This window comes from Triturus cristatus, chromosome 1_2, assembly GCF_964204655.1.
Source record: "Triturus cristatus chromosome 1_2, aTriCri1.1, whole genome shotgun sequence".
In the NCBI taxonomy this organism is placed as follows: Eukaryota; Metazoa; Chordata; class Amphibia; order Caudata; family Salamandridae; genus Triturus; species Triturus cristatus.
In genome coordinates this window covers 1,119,120,569-1,119,139,847 of record NC_140580.1, presented here as the reverse complement: position 1 = coordinate 1,119,139,847, position 19,279 = coordinate 1,119,120,569, and the positions used below count along the sequence as shown (strand labels likewise).

At 45.4% G+C, this 19,279-nt stretch overlaps 1 protein-coding gene across 18 annotated transcripts in view; it reads right to left on the bottom strand.

Moving 5' to 3' along the window:
* Positions 1-355: 355 nt before the first annotated feature.
* The window catches only part of GAPVD1 (GTPase activating protein and VPS9 domains 1), a 486,206-nt gene continuing 467,282 nt past the window's right edge, over positions 356-19,279 (bottom strand). For all 18 annotated transcript variants that reach the window (XM_085613786.1, XM_085613788.1, XM_085613789.1 and 15 more), the window contains one exon: positions 356-2,575. In XM_085613786.1, the coding sequence (XP_085469912.1) occupies positions 2,435-2,575 (141 nt within the window). In that variant the 3' untranslated portion in view covers positions 356-2,434. The remainder of the gene's footprint in view (positions 2,576-19,279) is intronic.

Sequence of the window (19,279 nt, the reverse complement as noted above, 5' to 3'; positions counted from 1 at the left end):
TAAAGAAATGGTTGTACCAAAAGTTACTCTATTATTATTGCAAATGTAACAACGCTAAATAGGATCACTTTGTACATCCCTCTGATTTCTTGAAAAAGGCAGAAAACAGTTAAGAGCAACTGCACTTTTCCAATTGCTACAGAGTGCAGCCTTTTCCTTAACCTACCACCAAATTAATGCATCAAATAAATGAGAATTCAACTCTACACAGTCACAATTACAATTTGTTTTAAAATCATATTTTACAGTGAAACAATTTGCACAATCCTGCAGTTATAGACATTTGTGACCATTATTCATTTTCAACATAACCATATTAATCGATGAAACAAAGAAAAGTGCACATTGGACGTGATGCAATCCATCCCTGTGAGCTTTTTATTTTGTTTACGACTGAGAATAGGAAGACCATGTTTAAAGACTTACAAAAAATATACATAAACATTTAAATTATGATCAGTTGTATCATAAAACTAGTTCCCCTACAGTACGCTCAGTACAGTAGTCATTAAATACCTTCTGGAATTACAGATAGATTCAAATCCGTGGATTTCCCTTTTTTGATCCCTGGGCACAAGTATCTAACAAAAAACACTGCTTCTGCATAGTTTTATCGTTTGGAATTTTCAATGACTAAAAGAAAAAAAAGTCTTAAACCAATTTATTCCTCAATGGATTTCACTTTTAGCACAAACATTTGCTTCAACTAAACATTGTAGTAAAAATAACTTTTTAGGTGTCTCATGACGCATGTGATATTTAATATCCAGCTAAAGGTTTCTTTGGAAAACTATACTGTGTTGGCATTTACCAATAATATTGTGAAAAGTATTTGGAGCAACTATTCCAATGTTGTTTCGCAAATTTACCTCCTAGTAAGAATTACATCTGGTAATTGAATGTATACTGATAGCAGTTAAAACTAATATATTTTGTTATATGCTTTATGTTCAAGTCTGAAGATTACAAATATTTACCCAACTCTGTAGTAATTTAAGATTACAATAGTCCATCTATAGCTTGTTGTCTTCAAAAGCTGCTTGTAGTCAAATCTACTGAATATCCTGTGCAATCCATTTGACTACTAAGATGATGAAGGGCCACTTATGTAAAAAAAAAAAATAGCACAACTACCCTAGTCTCACAAACTGGAATCTAAATCCACGTATATTACCAGGTAGGAAGCAGAAGAAAACTAGGGAGAAAGAACCATGATTTACAAATTCTTCAATCTTGAATGGTATTGTATACCACAACAGCAACCCCTGTATGCAGATGAAAATTAAAACATACATCTAAAATAAAATGTTGTTACTGGAACTAAGTAAAACTGTTAATGTTCTAGAGATCATACAGAAGTTGACAGTAGTTCTTTTGTTCTTCAGATGTGCTTTACACAATAAGGCTCTACTCGCCACGGCGATTAAAGTAGTGCCAAAGAAACATGTTACAAAAGCAGTGTTTTCTGAAATTTTGTTTGCAGTGTTGACCCACAGTACTGTTAAAAGCAGAGAAGAAAAGCTTGTTAAAAATAAAAATTCAATTAAGCATTGTTAATTGCATGGATTAACATTCATGATACAATTTCAGACTGGTAACGGGTTTCAAATTTTGAATCCAGTTTACAAATTAGATTTGTAAACAACGTACAAGGAAAAAGGTTCCTTTTTATGCCAATGCCATTTCATCATTTTAGAGTTCTTAAATTTTCCCAGAAAGTGCCTTAATCCAGAATGCTGCAATGCCATATCACACAATTTCAGATTTCCATTGAACATAAAAAATTCCAGTTTCAAATGTTTCATATATGTTACTTAAATACTAAATGTTAATAAATATTTAGGTACATTACAGTTAGCTGCACACCTAATCGACACTGGGAAACAAGCCATAGATGAAAGCAGCTTGCTCTCATATTTTGCCAATGTGCTCAAAACAAATGGGCACAATTAGATTGAACTATAACCAAATAATCCAATTTTTGGATTTTGTGTACTTGGAGATCAGCGCTTGGGGAAGAGGGTAGGAGGCTGCTACAATCGTTTGCCAAAGACTGTAATAGCGTTCGTAAGAAACCACTCCAAAGAGTCTTAATGTGGCTGACCTAGTTTTTATTTACATAAAAATGAAGAATAGTAGGATGTGATTGTGAAGAAATAGGATATTTTCATTCCTACAAAGTTTTTGGCTTCTAAAAATACCTGAAAAATGTGGTCCCTTTTTGGGCTCTCAACTTCTAACCAGAAAAAAAAGCAGAAATGCCACATCTGTTAGTTAAACATATTTAGTTTAGTAAAGATTTCTTTTAAAATGCCTTGACTATGTACATTAATATACACTGAAACATCTCTGCTTTTGACCTCCCCCCGCAGTGGCTGATTGTGCCTCCTCCATTTTTTACGACAGTCCACCAGTAGCTGGAGAAGCTCGAGTGTTACTTGCGATCGTCAATGGTTTTGATGAACTCCACTGCTGCTGTGAACTGCATCCACCAATAGGATTCTTCTCCACTAAGTCGGTTGGCATAAAAACTATTAATGTACTGAATGGTGGACAGCAAACAAGGTGGATTGGCCTAAAGACAAAAAAAATATATATTTTCAGGCCATTGCATAAACACTAAATGCTGACTGTTGCCATTTCACACAAACCTCATTTACAACAGAACTCTCAAAGTGTTCGTGGACAAAAACAGACAGTAATATCACTCATCAGAAGCATAAAAGATAAATCTACTTATAATTTTAGTAAACAATTTTTTTAATTCTATTTATTGAGATTATATATTCAATATATAAACTGTTGAAACTATCAGCTATTATGGAATACACTAGGTACATAGCATCATCTGTTACTGACGGATGGGCACAGAGTTTGGCAAGGCGAGTCAGTCTCTTAGTTGGCGGCAAGGAATCTCCATTTAAGCCTACAGTGGTGGTTCATCCAGCATTTCCCATGTACATTCCCATCATCTCAGATCCCCATTTGTACTTCCATTCCCTCCGGCACACTTGAAGCCCCTGGTTAATAAGAGATCATCTCTCTGTACTCTCAACACTGGCCTCAGATCAGGTTAAACTTCTTTGGGAAATCCCAGACATTGGAATTTCACTCCTAAAGCAGCATGCACCAGCCTATGTTTTGGGTTCATCTGCCCACCCTCATTAGTAATCTCACGGCTTCACAGTTTAACAATGTACCATTTGCCACCATCAGGGCAGCATTACAGAATAGGAGATCATAGTAAGACAGTATCTGTTGCCTCTATATCCCCAGGAGTGCTACCAGGGGTGTCCTCTCTATCTCAGTCTGCCGCACTCTCGAACAGCACCCCATTACCTCTTTCCAAAACAGCCTTACCCATGGCTACTCCCACAAGGTGTTCCTCAGAGAACCTACCCCCCCCCCCCCGACAGAGCTCTGCAAATATATGTCATCAGTAATCCGTCTAATCTTATAGTCTTGCTTTTGTGAAAAATTTAGGATTTTAGGTTGTACTAGACAGAAACCTGCCCTAATGGCGGCCTCCTTCTGGTATATGGAAGACTCTGTCCGTCCTTATTATCCAGGACCCTTAGGTATTTTTCTTATTGTTGTCTGAAGGCAGCCAACATCTCCTCTCTATTGATTATTAGTGTCTTATATGTAAGGGTGCCACCAGGATTGTATTTGCCAATGGTGACTCATCCTCTAGCAGGTCCAAATAGGCCTCATATTTGGACCTAGCATGTTTAAATTGGGGTTAGTGGAATTGCTGTGTGGTGGACAGACCATAGTGTGCCTGAAAATGTGCAAAGGAGCTTAGGCCTTGTCAGCCCCATACATCTCCGTACTTTGATATACCAAGCAAGCCTCATTTACGAAACGTCTGCAGCTTTGTCAAATCTCTCACAATGTCCAGGTCCCAGAAGGGAGCCATCAAAGTGAACATGCCCCACAACCCAGGGCATTTCTCCATATTTGAATGACAGCCTTCACCAGGGGCGCTTGTTCGTCATACGCCCCCCCCCCCCCCCCCCCCCCCCGACTGCCTTCAGGAATGGCTCATGTTGGTCAGCAAATGCTCAGTCATGAATTATGTGCAACTGAGATGCCCAAAAGTATATCTTGAGCTCAAATAGGCCAAATTTCCCTATAATGGACATGTTGTCATTGTTTATAAAGCTATTCAAGGGTACCATTTGTCCCAAAGTATCAGTCATTTGACCCAGTCTACTTTCCTGAAGAAAATATCTGGAAGTACACAAGGCATGTTTTGTAACGCAAGAATTTAGGCAGTATAATCATTTTAAAGACGGCTGCCTTTAGCATAAACAACAAAAGGATTTTCTTCCAAAATTTCATGTCAGCTTTTTGCACGTCTAATACCTCACCCAGGCATTGCTAATAAAGGCATTCAGATTCTTCACAACCTGGATCACTAAAAAGAGAAAACCTTCATTGGTCAAATGCAATGAACCCCCATTCTCTCAGATGCTCCCACAGAGGGTTGGGGGGGGGAGGCCACAGATTTATGCCAATTTATACACACCAGAGTTTATCTCCCGAAACTCTTTAAAATGTCCAATATTCTTGGATTTGACCGTTCCAGGTCCAATAAATAGAGAACAATGTCAGCATATAATGATTCATCTTAGTAAAAATATCATGAACACAGAATTTTTTCAACTTTAAACATTATAACTCCAACAATGTGTGGGTGGTAAGAGCACACCTTAAAGAAATATTATAAAAAATGATTTCAGAAAAAAAAAACAAGGTTATTTATACAAATATTTACTTTTTGAACAAATCCAATCGGAATTAAATAGAAAACACCTATGGCTCAGAAGCAATTCATTCTGACAGCATATGCAGAGTAAGAATGCAATCAATTTCCCACGGTGCTCTTGTTGCAACTAGTAGGAAGACTAGTTGTTTATTAATTCAAATAAGACACCATGTTGGAGAGCTAAAATGATACCTCAGTACATTTTCCTTCTCCAACGTGCTCTCTCACTTAATACTCATTAAGATGAAAACAATAAGAACACTGTAACTTGTTTTTAACAATAGTTTTGGTGAGCTGCGAGGGTCATATATGAATCAAAAAGGTTTCAAGCTGCAACACTATTGTTAAAAATAAGTAAATGGTATCTTTTGCAAAGTAAAAGCCTTTTTACAGTGGTATGGTGTGGACAGATCCCATAGCAGGCAGTATTGTCATCCAATCGTAGTAAGATTTCACTGGAGTGCAAAATACTTTTTTAAGACAGTATCATACTAGTTTCCTTTCTGACTTGAAAATCCACACCATGACCCTTTACAAAGACATATTTTCAATAAAAAGAGGTAGATTTCTTCTCCAGGTAATGCTTTTAGTTCACTAACATCCATTAAGGAGGTAATGGCGAACAAAGCTGTCCCAATTCCGCCTTTAATTGGAGGCATTGTAGACAGACTGTCTCTTGGCATTGTATTGATATTGTTCTCTGGAGCCAACGGCTGGACCTCTACTGAATAGGAGGATGTTTCCTCAAGGTCAGCAGCTAATAAACATCACCCTTTGCCTCTTCAGAAGCCGGAACATCCTCCTCATCCAAAAGAAGCCCTTTGACCTGCAGGTCGGAGCATTCCTCCTTTGCCTCAACAAAAATCTCTCTCCTGAACTCTCCATAGTTGCCCAGTGAGCCAGCTCACCTGTGTGTGTCTTTCCCTAAAACTGTACTGTTGTACACCCACTTGGCAATTCCCTGGCCACACGTAAGTCCCTTGTAAAAGGTACCATGGGTACCAAGGGACCTGTGACCAGGGAAGGCCTCTAAGGGGGGCAGCACATATTGTGCCACCCTTAGAGGCCCTGTAACCTGACTCACACACAGACACACCCACACACAGACCCCCCCCCCCACACCCCAATTGCAGGCTGCATGTTTTGGTGCACAACAAATTGAAGAGTTGACATGGCACACTTCCCTGTGTCAGCCACCCCTCTAGCTGGGTGCACTATGCCACTGGTGAGAGTACAGGTGCATGAGCCCTGTACCCCATGCAGTGTCAAAGTCCAGTCTTAGACATTGTAAATGCAAGTAAAGCAATAAAGAAAATATGTTCTGGGAGTTTGTTGTTATGAACTCCACAGCACTATAATGGCTTTACTGAAAACTGGGAAGTTTGATATCAAACTTCTCAGAACATTGAAACCACACTGATGCCAGTGTGGTATTTAATGCAAAATGCACTCAGAGGGCATCTTAGAGATGCCCCCTGAAAAACGACATGACACTAGTTTCCTGGCTGACTGGCTGCTCGCCAGCTACCACTCCCAGACATGTTTCTGGACCCCTGGGTCGACAGCGTCCTGCTCTCGGGGTCCTGAAACAAAGCACATCCTGCGCAGAGGTGACAAGCCTCCTCCCTCAGAATGGGCAGAGTCCACAAAGGGGAAGCTTCAAAGGCTTGCCGCCTTTGTGAGCTGACCCAGCCATTTGCTACTCCCAGCAACTGACCCCGACTGGTTCAGACCCCCACTTTGGACAGGAGAATCGGCAGGAAAACCAAGAAAGGAGGAGAGGTGTGCCCACCTTTGCCAACACCACCCCTGAGGTGAGACGAAGCGCAATCCTCAGTCCCCACCATCTTGGAGAGGGGAGACCCAGCCAACCAGAGTGAGGCTTATGTGTCCCCTCCCACTGGAGGCTGGCATAATAGGGGGTGTACCCACCCCAAGGAAGAGACCCATTGGTCCAAGCCTGTACCCCTTAATTTAGTATTTAGAGGCAACCCCAAACCTTGCCTCCTCAGACAAGAAGAAATAAATAAGAAGAACCGAAGAGCCATGTTGAAGGAAGAAGAGGACAACAACTGACTTGGCCCCAGTCCTACCGGCCTGTCCTGACCTCAACCTGCTCCAGCGGAACCCTGGTGTGTTCTGCAGTCAGCAGCGCCCCTGAACCCGGAAGACATGCCCTGCCTTCCCTAACAAGACTTTGTCTCCTGTGAGCACCGGATTGCTCACCAACAGACTCTGGCTCCAGCTAAACCAGAGTCTGCACCACTCTGCACCCAACACCAACGGCCCGAGTTAGAGTGGCCCAACACCACGAGGAGGTCTCCCCGTCTATCCTGACCTGGGATCTGGTAAGCCCTGACCTACCTTAAGTCTCCTGGGGCGCATGGAGCCCCTATCTGGAGGATCCCCGCCCCAACAGCGACAGGTAAGGAAAGCCAGATACCAAAAAACACCCCTGCACAACCAACTGTGTCCTGGCATCCCACGACATCCTAACTTATCTCTCCAACAGGTGGTGCCTCCAAAAGATCTTCGTGCCCGAGCCTGCAGTATTTGCTCCGACAGGAGCTTCCCCATTGTAACCAAGAGGGCTCCCAACATTGATCCAGCACCTTGCACCCGGCAGCCCCTGTGCCGCTGTGGGTGCATTGAGTGCTCACTTGGACCCGTCCTTCGCTAAACCCTAGGAGCTTTGCTCCCACATCCAAATGGAGTGCCCGTGAGCAGCCACCATCAGGAGGCCCCCTATCCACCATTGCAGAAGATTGGGCCTCAGCACTTTGCACCCAGCTGCCCTAATGCCGCTGAGGGTGCTCTTTGAGTGCATCTTTGACCCTGGGGGATCCCTGGTTCTAACCCTAGAAACCCAACACCCACAACCAAATACTTACCTTTAAACTGATAACTTAATTTCCTCCCATAGGATTGCATTGACTGCTTTTCTGTGGAAAACGTTCCAAATATGGAGTTGGAGATTGGATGAAAACCCAAGAAACTGTGTTTTAACTAAAACTGACTTACTCCCTAGAAAAAGTAATCTGAAAAGTACTCTAAAAAGTAATCACAAAGTAATTGCAAAGTAACTGAAAAGTAATTTCAACTGTTTCTGAACATTTGACCTACCTGTAACTTCATTCAACTGGAATACCATAAAAGTACTATTTTACTTACCTGCACCAAGACCGACTTGGTTCTAAAAATAAAATACAACAAAGAAATATTTGTAAACAAAACAATTGGTCAGAGTTCAGACTGAGTGAGTGAAAACATTTCTTGGCTGAGCGTGTACAATAAATGCTTAACACTACCCTCTGATAAAGTCTTACTGCTCCCCCACACTACCACAAATTGAGAGTAAGGTATTATCTACTCTTACCACTGTGAACCTTTGGGGATCCACTGGACTATTAGAAGCCACAACTTTGAATGTTGGCATCCAAGTGCATTTCCCAAAACTAAATTAATTCAATACAACCACTCTACTTGTATTAATTCCATAAGGAGCAGTGTCAATTAACTGAACACACCTTGAACATAATTTTCCAAATTCTTGGAAAGCAGGTGACACAGACTAGGTCAGGTGGCAGCCAGGAGGGCTGTCAGAAGTGTTGCCAATATAGTCTTAAAGACATCTGCCCATCCACCCATGTTGATCACAGCCACTGCACACAGCCACCTTCAAGGAGCAGAGGGTCTAGGGGTATACTGTGCAGCAGAGTGACAAGGGACAGAAACTTGCATGAAGACATCCCTGTAGATATGATAGGACCTCTAATTTCAGCAGCTTTGTTTTGAGCAGAACATTAGAAGAAATTGCAGCTTTGTACCAACACTATGGGTGGTGACACTAGCTTGGCAATAAGACTGGCTAAGGGCCTTGGGGAGGTACGCAGTGCTTTACTTCCTGTTGGATTTATTTTCAAAATCTCAATATACAGTATGTTGCAAGATGACAAACTGAAGAATGCTTGATAAAGTTATTCTCGTATGTCCCCCAAGTTTGAATCCTGTTTTTCTCAGATACATTACTAACTGAGCTGGGATAATTTCTCTGTCCGAGTGTGAGCTAGGCATTGCTCCTTGCTGCCACTCTATCAGCCTATCATCTAGGTAATGAAAGAATTGAATGGCGTGTGAGCAGGTGCACAGCTAGACATCTGGTAAACACTACTGGGGTTGTAGTGACCCTGAAAGGTAAAACGTTGAATTGGTTGTGGTGTTCACTTACCTCAAAGCCAAGATGCGGTGATGTGCCACATGTATGAGGATGCGGAAATAGGCGTCTGAGATAAGGGCCCCATGTAGGCCACCATATAGTGCAATGAGATGACATCTTTCAGGGGCTCATTTGAACATTCTCCAACCAGATATACTGGTTCAGGGGCATGTGTTCAAGAATAGGCCTCAGAGTTCCATCCTTTATGAGGATCAGGAAGTACAGGGAATCAACTCATGGATACGCTACTGAGGAGGAACCAGCTTGGCGTCTCCTTTGTTAAAAAGGTCCTGTACTTTTCCTGTAACAGTCGCATATGTGTGTGACTGTGTACATGGCGTCAAGGTGATGTGTTTAGCGACAATGTGGAATTCTAGGCAGTTCCCCTGCTGAATCACCAAAAGCACCCATCTGGTGGAGGATTTCTCTGCCCATTCTAGAAGGAAGCATCTCAGCCTTCACCCAACAAGTGCTGTGAGATCGGGGAGGGGGCAGAGGTTACATACAAGTCACTGATTGGAGGCAGAAGCGTGCTTTGTGTGTCCAAGCCAAACACTGCCTCGACTGTTGCAACAGAATCCACCACCTGCTGAAGGACTTGGGTGCCCGAGTATCCTGAAAGTTCTGCTGCTGGTGATAACATTCCTTCTGAGTGGGAGCAGGTGACTTGGAATCTCCTCTCTGGCTGTTTCCAGAAAGCAGACCTAGGTGCTGAGATCTGCAGTGCGACAATGGCCTCCGCAGTTTGTGCCCATTTTTTATCTTTTCTGCATCACTTTGAAAAGAGGAGCTAACAAATGCTTCCCCATCAAACGGGACACTGATCAGATGTTGCACCTACAGCCTAAAAATCAGAGCCTTTGAGACAAGCATTGGTGCCTTAAAAGGATGCTAGTATCTCTCAAGGCTGTCTCAGCAGAGTCGATAGCACACTTGATTTTTGCATTCAATATCAACTTCCATTACCCAAATAGCTCTTGCTCCCTCTTGCGGCTCTCTTCAGGAAGGTGTTTAACTAGCTCCGCCATCGCGTCCCAGTAATGGCAATCATACCTGGAGAGCAGTCCGACTGACCTGGCAATCCTCCACTGTGTGGCCAAACCAAGCCTCTTGCTTCCCAAGCCACATCGATCTTCTCACTCATGTCTGGAGGAGGAGCATCCTTAGTCACCTGAGCTGAGGCCCTATTTATTGGCTGCACACAACCAGTGAGTCAGACAGGAACTGACCTCTGATTCAAACTGGATTGTCTGTGCTTCCATCTTCCCAACTGAAGAAGTGACAATCCTACCCTTCTTGGGGTCTGCACAGGTCTTTACCATTCTTCTTCTGAGAATGAAGAGGAATTGGACTGATATTTTAGTCCTAGAGAAGGCATTGATTAAATAATGATCACATCCACTTCTACCACAGAGTTTCAACTTGTGGTGCTATGCTACTTTCTGCATGGTAGGGAAACGTATCATCTGGTGGGGAGGACTTAATAAAGGAGCCATATTAGGATCATCCTGGGGGTCTACCCAATAATCCTCTCAAGGGTCATCCCCCTACCTGTGGTTGGCAGGGTCATGCTAGCACTCTAGATATTCACAAGGGGCAGGAGGTTGTGGTGGTGGGCTAGTGAATTTGTCCCCAACCTTCTTGGGGATAGGAAAGACCTGGAGCCCTTGGAGATGTGCTCCTTAAGGGGGAGCTTCCTAGTCTCTGATATGTGAGGTTTGAAAGGCTATTTTTGAACAAGTATCTGATTTTGAAGTCAAAGCCTATTTGAAGCTGGCTTCTAAATCGATTTCAGCTCAAAGATTGGCTTCTCAGGACCTCAGGTTCGAGATGACATGGATGGGTTGCGCTGCTCAGTGGCCCTTGCCGGAAGCCTGCTTAGGGCAGAAAAGGTTCGTCTGGCTAAGAGGTGACAGCGCCGAAAGCTGTACCCAAAGGTAAGTGCCTGATACCAGATTACCTCGAGAGAATTACCTAACCATGAACTGAGAGCGACTGGGAGGTCAAACCTCTAGTGCATGAGTTGGAAAGGAGGCTCTGGGGTTGTTTTGTCTCTTTAGCATTGTCTGGGTTCCTCTTGCTCCACCTCTGAGGCATCTGGGGACAGCTCCTCCAGTTTCTCCTCTTCATGTGTTGGCTGTATGTACACTGGAAGTCCTGGACTCTTTTTCCACAATACAGAAAATGTAATTGAGCCCAAACAGGTGCTGCATTTCAGGCAACCCCGGTCTCTGCATCTTGTGTGGTGTGCCCAATGACATCCATGTCTGCGCTGGATGCTTTTCTTGCAAGCAACAACACTCCTGACACACCCCTCCCCAACCGTCATCCATCCACCCACCACTTACCCCCCACCCATCATCCATCAACACACACACCAGTCATTCTTGATATGACTTGTTTCTTTGAGGGATGCTTTCTAGTTGGAGAGGATTTTCCCAAGAAAGATGAAAGTTTAAAAACCCTCATCATTATTACACTGCTTTTATTTACACATCTGATGGAAGAACAGATAATGCTTTGTCAACAGGGTGATTAAACGTGCCAACTTGAAAAACCTCTTCTGAGATTCTGCAATTCATTTTGGCTATTCTTTTCTCTTCAAACCACAGGAAAACACCAAAGAGGAAATCATGGCTGGTTGAGAAAACACGCTCACCTCATTGGAGAGCAGGCCGTGGATATGGCAACCACTTTCTAGATCCCTTCCCTGGGAAACCGACAAACCACCGCTTTTCATGGCAGGACCAGAAAAAAACAAAAAGAAACCCACCAAACGGATACCTGACCCACCAAGATTCTGTATCACTATACCAGAGCCCATCCCCTCAAAGGGACCCCAGACCCCTGACTGTAGCGAGTGAGGACACATAGCTAGATTCTGTCCCCACAAGAAAAGCAGCAACAAACCAATGGACGTCAGCTACTTACCCAAGTCCGTCTTTACATGGAAGAGCTAGGGTCCTGTTTTTACGTAAGTCGGGTGGTAAATGGGGGCCCTGTAAATACCTTCTTGGACTCTGGCTGTCGCCAATCGGTTATAGAGCCGACCCTAATAGAACGGTGACAAATCCAATCAGAAGAACACGTACCTATTCGATGTAAACATGGGGACTAAAGAACCTACCCTGTGGCCTTATACCAATACACTTACCCGATGGGAAGACCATAGAAGTTAGAGTGGGAGAGTTACCTACCCTACCGGAAAAATTGATATTAGGATTAGACAACCCTGTGTTCCTAGACCTCCTCAGGGAGAGGATAAAAACCCCTCAAGAACAGCTCCATGGGACACCTACCCTACTCACCCAAGTTCCCTGGCTTAGTGACAAGAATTTCAGGTATGCCCAGGCACACTACCCCCACCCTTCAAGCCACGTGGCAACAGGCTAGGGTCCCCGCTTCTCCCCACAACCCCATCTATCCCCTCTTCCAGATTAAGAATGATTTGTTTTATAGGATAGGAAACCCCACCGATCCCTCTCAGTTGGTGGTACCCCAGAGGTTTAGGGATCAGGTATTATTCTTTGCTCAATTTCACTTACTAGCAGGATATAGCGGAACCCAGAAAAACAGTGAAAACGTTTCACAACACTTTTATTGGCCGAGTATATTTGCCCATATAACCAAATACTGCCAGGAGTGTGAGGTGTGCCAGAAGAACCATTACAGACCCCCTTCTGTTCCACAGCAATCCCTCCCAATCATTGGAAAGCCCTTTGAAAGAGTAGGAATGGACCTTATAGGTCCCCTCCCGAAGTCTAAAAAGGGAAACCAATATGCTTTGGTCATAATTGATTATTCCACCAGGTATCCAGAAGCTTTTCCCCTAAGGACCCCTACTACCACGAACATCAATGATAAGCTGCTAGAGTTGTTCTCCCGTTTGGGATTTCTATGGGAAATGCAGACTGACCAAGGCACACCCTTTGTCTCTCGTCTGATGGGTCAGATCTGCAAGTCCCTGAACATCACACAGATAAAGACCTCAGTTTACCATCCCCCGACGGATGACTTTTGTGAGAGACAATGCCACACTTAAATTGACATTGAAAAAGATGTTGGCGGTTGAAGGAAGAGAGTGGGACTTGCTCCTTCCCCTGGCCCTCTTTGTCATCAGGAGTCAGAAACAGAGCAGTCTTGGGTCTTCCCCCTTTGAACTCCTCTATAGGAGAGAGCCGTGTATACTGTAAGAAATGATAAAGGAGGCTTGGGAACAAGAGAAGCCTTACGAGCCCAAAACCCTCTTACATTACACTCAGGGCTTAAGGTCTCACATCCGCAAACTGCGAGAATTCGCACATGCCCACTTGGAAAACCACAAGTCCAGCAACAGACCTTCAATAATAGGGTAAAGAAGTAGCATCACCTAAACATGCATGAGTGGGTGTTGGTACATTTACAGTCTTCTCTACCTAAAACCACATAAGAATGGAAAGGACCCTATGAGATAGTCGAAAAGATAAGTCTGACTACATACTGACTGCAAATCACCCCCAAGAAAACCCAGATCTATCACATCAACCTCCTTAATAAGGGGTTAGACACCCCTCCTAAGACCAATAATCTCATTGTTCCAGAACACAGAGCAGGTACGTCCACTCTGAGCCACTTGGTTAACAGGAACCTATCTGAGAACCAGAAGACCTCCCTACAAGAGGTGTTGGTTACTTTTTCCTCCCTCTTTTTGATCTCCTGGGGTAAAACCACCCTAGTGGAACATTCCAACATCACGTTTCCCGGGAGGCAGTTAAACAGCAGCATTATAGCATAGCAGTAGCCCGACGAGGCCATAGGGGCAGAAATAGAGAGCATGTTGGAAATGGGAGTCATCAAACCGACCCAAAGTAACTGGTCCTCCCCAGTAGTCCTTGTACCAAAACCTACTTCAGAGCGGTCAATGCCATCTTAAAGTTCGACTCATAGCCCCTGTCTCGAATAGATGAGCTTATCGAGAAACTAGGAGAAGCCCAATACATCACCACATTTGACCTTACGAAGGGTTACTGGCAAGTTCCCCTGCGACCACAAGATCAAGAAAAAAATGCTCTTTCCACCACGACAGGGTTATATGGATTCACGGTATTGCCTTTCGGCTTACATGGCACTCTAGCTACTTTCCAGAGACTTATGTACAGGGTGCTCCATGATCACCAGGCCTACTCATCCACCTACCAGGATGAGATAGTGATATACAGCCCCATTTGGGAACAACATCTGTCCCATTGACAAAAGGTCTTCCAGGCCCTTAAGGCAGCAGGCCTTCATAGAAACGCAAACAAATCCAAGGTGGGACTTCAAAAGGTCAGGCATCTGGGGTATCTCCTAGGGAATGAGGTTATCGAACCCCAACAAGAGAAAGTTAAGGCTATCATCACCCCTCCTTTTCCTATGACAAAAAGAGAGGTCAGGAAATTCCTGGGTTTGTTGGGGTATTATCGTAGATTCATCCAAAACTACTCTGAGATAGCATCCACCTTGACAGATCTCCTAAGAAAACATGTGAAAGCAAAGGAGTTCCTCTACCCCAGCCCCAAAACAGGCGTTTCAAGAACTGAAGCGCGCCATTACCTCCTGTCCTGGTATTGCCCAATTTCTCAGAACCTTTTATCCAGCAAACGGATGCCTCTGAATCTGGATTAGGAGCCGTTCTGTCACAACTTTCTAAGGATGGTGCCTAGCTCTTGTGGTATTCATCAGCCGCAAGCTGTATCCCCGTGAGCAGAGGTATCTTGTGATCGAGAGAACGAGTGCCTCGCCATGAATTGGGCTGTGGACAAGTTGCTGTATTATTTGGAGGGATCCCTGTTTACCTTGTACACCGACAATGCGCCTTTGCAGTGGATCAGCCGCAACAAGGGGAACAATCCACGCGTTTTGCGTTGTTTTTTGTCCTTGCAACCCTTTGCCTTCGAGGTTCGGCACCATAAGGGTGCTGAGAACAGAAATGCAGACTTCCTTTCCTCAGTTCCCCAATCGGAAAACAGTCTGAGGGAGGAGTGTGTCATGAAGTGACTGGACGGGTCGAGATGGAAGAGGACCATCAGGATACATTTCCCCCCTTACGTCTCATCTCCCCTGTTTCCAGACTCCCTCCAGTGCGGCTGTTTACGAGGTGGAGGGAGCCTTTAAGAAAAGGGACTTTCTGGACTCCAATCGGAAGCCCCGTTGACACTGCGAGCTGCTTTATATCCAGCTCACCTCCCTGTAAAGGCGGCGTCCCGAGTATAGAGGTAGAGGTTTACTCGTCGCAGAAGACCGGAGGAGCCCCAAGAACGGCAGCGAGACAAGAGGAGACACCGCGTCCCGGACCGACTGGTGTCTGCCGATGGAGATCGGGCCGAGGACTTCTGCAGCTGATCCAAGAAGGGAGCCGGACCCAATCCGGCACCATGAGCTGTCCAGCCGTGTTCCCGGAGGAGCGTGGCTGTCTAAGCAGGAAGCACCAAGCTTCCCCTCCCCAGAGGGCAGAGAACATGAAGAAAGACTTATCTTTCCGTTCTGTAATAAAATAAAAAGACTTGTAGCCAGCATAAAACCTCTCGGTTGTTGTCTCTCAATGGCCACATACCTCAATTTTGATTGCAGTCTGTGGCATTCTGAGAAGCAATCTCTAAGGGATCAAGATCTGCCCACCTTAAGCAGTGCCCCTCTTAAGGTTACCTTCTCCCGAGACCAAGTTGAGGTTAAAGAAATAGGCTCCTGACCTTGGTCTTTGCTGCATTTCTTAGAACTTGGGAGCCTATTTTTGTTCCGAAGGTGAAATATGTCTGGGGTTGAATAGGGTTGAAACATTGAGCAAAGAAGAGGTGAGAATCCTGACATGGAAGTACCTGAAAGTGGACAGGAGCAATGACGGCATAGATGGCCATACAGCTGTGATCCCAATGGCGCAGCACGGGTAGTCGCTACAAGTTGTAAGATGGAGGTATCATCACTTATGGCCTTTATGATGGCCCATTGCCAGAAACCAGGCATCACTTCCTTAGAGGAACAGCTTATCCCACAGGTGAGCTACCTCTATCCTTTAATGCAATCACCTGAATGTGTTAATCTTTGAAGACTTTTTGAGTCCCCCCCAAGAGGGGCATTTATCAAATAAATGGCAGGTTGTGGCCAAGAACACACAGGAGAGATTTAGCCTTGAGAAAGTGAAAAATACTGTTATTACTTTTGAAAATGCTTCACCCTCCTCACCGCATACATTATGTCTGAGGCCAATGTAATCTGCGCACACGCCATCAACACACTCTCCTACGCAGAGGACACGCAACTCTTTATCCCATATCAGAGAAGACCCCAAACACAAGAAACAAGTTCACCACCTACATGACCGAAGTTTCTAACTAAATAATATGCAACTTTTTCAAGTCAATGCCAACAAGACAGAAGGAGTGATCTTCGGCAAAAACATCTCACCATGGGACTCCAACTTGTGGCCAGTCGAACTCTGGCTCACACCCAGCACCAATGCCATAAACGTTTTAATATTCATCAACAGCAAACTAGATATGACAGCACAACTCAATACCATCACTGCACCCTACTTCCACACTCTGAAGATTGGCTCCCAAACAACACTAGATCGCGCCCTAATCACCAACAAGTTGGACTATGGGAACAGCTTGTACGCTAGTATCAGCAAGCAACTTACTAGAAGACTGCCATTCAGAACTCACCAGCCAGACTCATCCTCAATCTCCCACACAACACTCAAATCTCACACACCTCAGCAAGCTCCACTTGCTCCCAATACACATACTCACTTCAAACTCCTCACACAAACATTCAAGGCACTACACAAATTAGGCCCCACCTACCTGAGCAGTCGAATCTCCTTCCACCAACTACTGATACACTTTCGTTTCACAGGCCTCCTATTCACACACATCCCGCACATACACAGAACCAGATCAAGGGGACAGACATTCTCTTACATCGGTCATAAAGCATGGAACAGCCTCCGATTCCACATCAGAGCCTCGTCCTCTCTTCTTGAATTCTACAAGAAGCTGAAGTCTGGGTTTTTCAGTTAACCAACCTACCATAAGCAGGGCTAGGCACACACACCTGCTCAGCACCACAATACCCTCGAAGGTGATAGTGCGGTTTTCAAAAACAGAAAACAACACAAAAAGGAGGGAGAAATTCGAAACAGACATCCAAAACAGAGTAGCCGAAAACCACTCTTCAAAATGAAAATGAAGTGTAAAAGCTAAAGGTTTTATTCAGAGATTCTTTCCCCATGGAGTGAAAACGCCTCTGCCCAGCACTGAACGGCATTCTGCAGCAGCACCAAGAGTGAAATTCTTAAAAGTAGGGGAGTCACAAAGCTAAGGTTTTTTTTCAACTGACACTATTTCCTGCATATTTCACCCTCGTTTTGAAGGGAATTCAAATGACTTCCTTTGCACTGTCTTTGTTAAAAAGAAAGAAAATATAACATTATCTGTTCGAGGCATATGAGCTGCAGATTGTACACTTAGCATAGATCGCCATCTGGTGTTGGGCCCGGATGTTTGCAGTTTGTTTTTCTTCTTGGACAGTCTTTGGAAGTCACGAGTTTGGTGACTCCTCCTTCGGTCCGTACTGCGCATGGGCTTCGGCTCCATCCTCAGATTGTTTTTTTCCGCCATCGGGCTCGGATGTGATACTTCGTGCTCCGGCTTCGAACTTCTACGGTTCCAGCCTCGACGGAAAATCCTCGTATCTTCATCATCATCTTCATCTCTCGAAGCAGCACTTTTCTCCATCCCGTACATCGGCACCGGCCTTCGGGCCCTCCTCGACTCCGGTCCCGGCCGATGGAAAGGACTCCGTTCAAAAAGTGCCCAAAATGTGGGTCTAAATTTCCCCACACCGACCTCCATCAGGTGTGTAATCTTTGCCTCTCTCCAGAACACGAGGCCAGAGACTGCCCCGCCTGTAAGTCTTTTCGATCGAAGAAAACCATCCGGGATCGAAAAGCTCGACGCACCATGGCGCACTCATCGTCTGCAGCTCCACCGGACATCTTCGGAGACGGCGCCGAAGCTTCGGGGCAAACACACACCGAGCAGGAAGAAGACGTCGTCAGCGCTTCCGAAGCAGACGACTCCGACGTGGAGGACATCACACCGGCGCAGCGGGCCGTGAGTACTGTGCCCCCTCCCACCCCCGCGCCCAAAACCAAAGAGACTCAGGTTACTCCCTCGCCTGCCGGCCTGGGCAAAACCAAGACCAAAGCTTCGATCACCCCACCTTCGGGCTCGGTGTCGAAGCATCCAAAGTCTCACGGCAGCTCGGGATCGAGCCAGCCGACGCCCGGTGCCGAAAAACAGCATCCGGCACCGAAGAAAGTAATATCCAGCTCGACTCCGAAGCCACCGGTGCCGAAGCCTGGACTCTCGGTGCCGACCAAACACAAACATAAATCTGTCGGCACCGACGCTCCGACGCCGAAAACTCCTTCGACGCCGAAAAAACAGGAGGCCCCAAAAAAGCATGGCGCACACAAACCATCGAAGCCCTCGGCTCCGAAATCACCGGTGCCGACGGACGATTCGACGCCACTGGCTCTGTTTACACCAGACCCTCTACAAAAGACTCTGTCCAAAGATCCAAAGACTGGACTATTGACTTTAATTATCAAGAAAAGACGCCTTGATACTCCGGCTCCTCCTCCACCACCCAAAAGGAAGGACTCTGCTACTTCACCCCTCAGAGTGCCCTCCCCACTACCGCCTCCCCTACCTCCTCCACCACCTCCACCCCCTCCCCCTCCCAGGTCTCCGCCACCTCCACCTCACTACGATCCGGCCCCATCCCCAGATCCGGATGACGGGGACCCGGACAATTACCCGGCGGACGCCCCAATGGATCCCACTCCACCAGGGACCCCAGACCCATGGGAGGATTACAATAACCCTGATATACCAGATGTACCTCAGGACGACCTATACCCATCCAGGCCGTCTCCTCCAGAGGACTCCTTAGGGTTTCATCATTTAGTGCAGAGAGCAGCACACTACCATGGGGTGGACATGCACAGTGAACCAGTGGAAGAAGACTTCCTACTGGATACATTTGACATACAAGACAAATCCACTTCTATTTTACCCATGCTTAAGGGTGTCACCAAGCACGCTACAGAGGTGTTCAAAGACCCTGTCAGGGCCAGAGTACTGAACCCTAGAATAGAGAAGAAGTACAAAGCGGCACCCACAGACCCTGCATACATTAAGGGCCCTGCTCCCCTAGATTCCCTAGTTGTCTCCACAGCTAGAAAGCGGGCTAACTCCCAATCCTCAGGA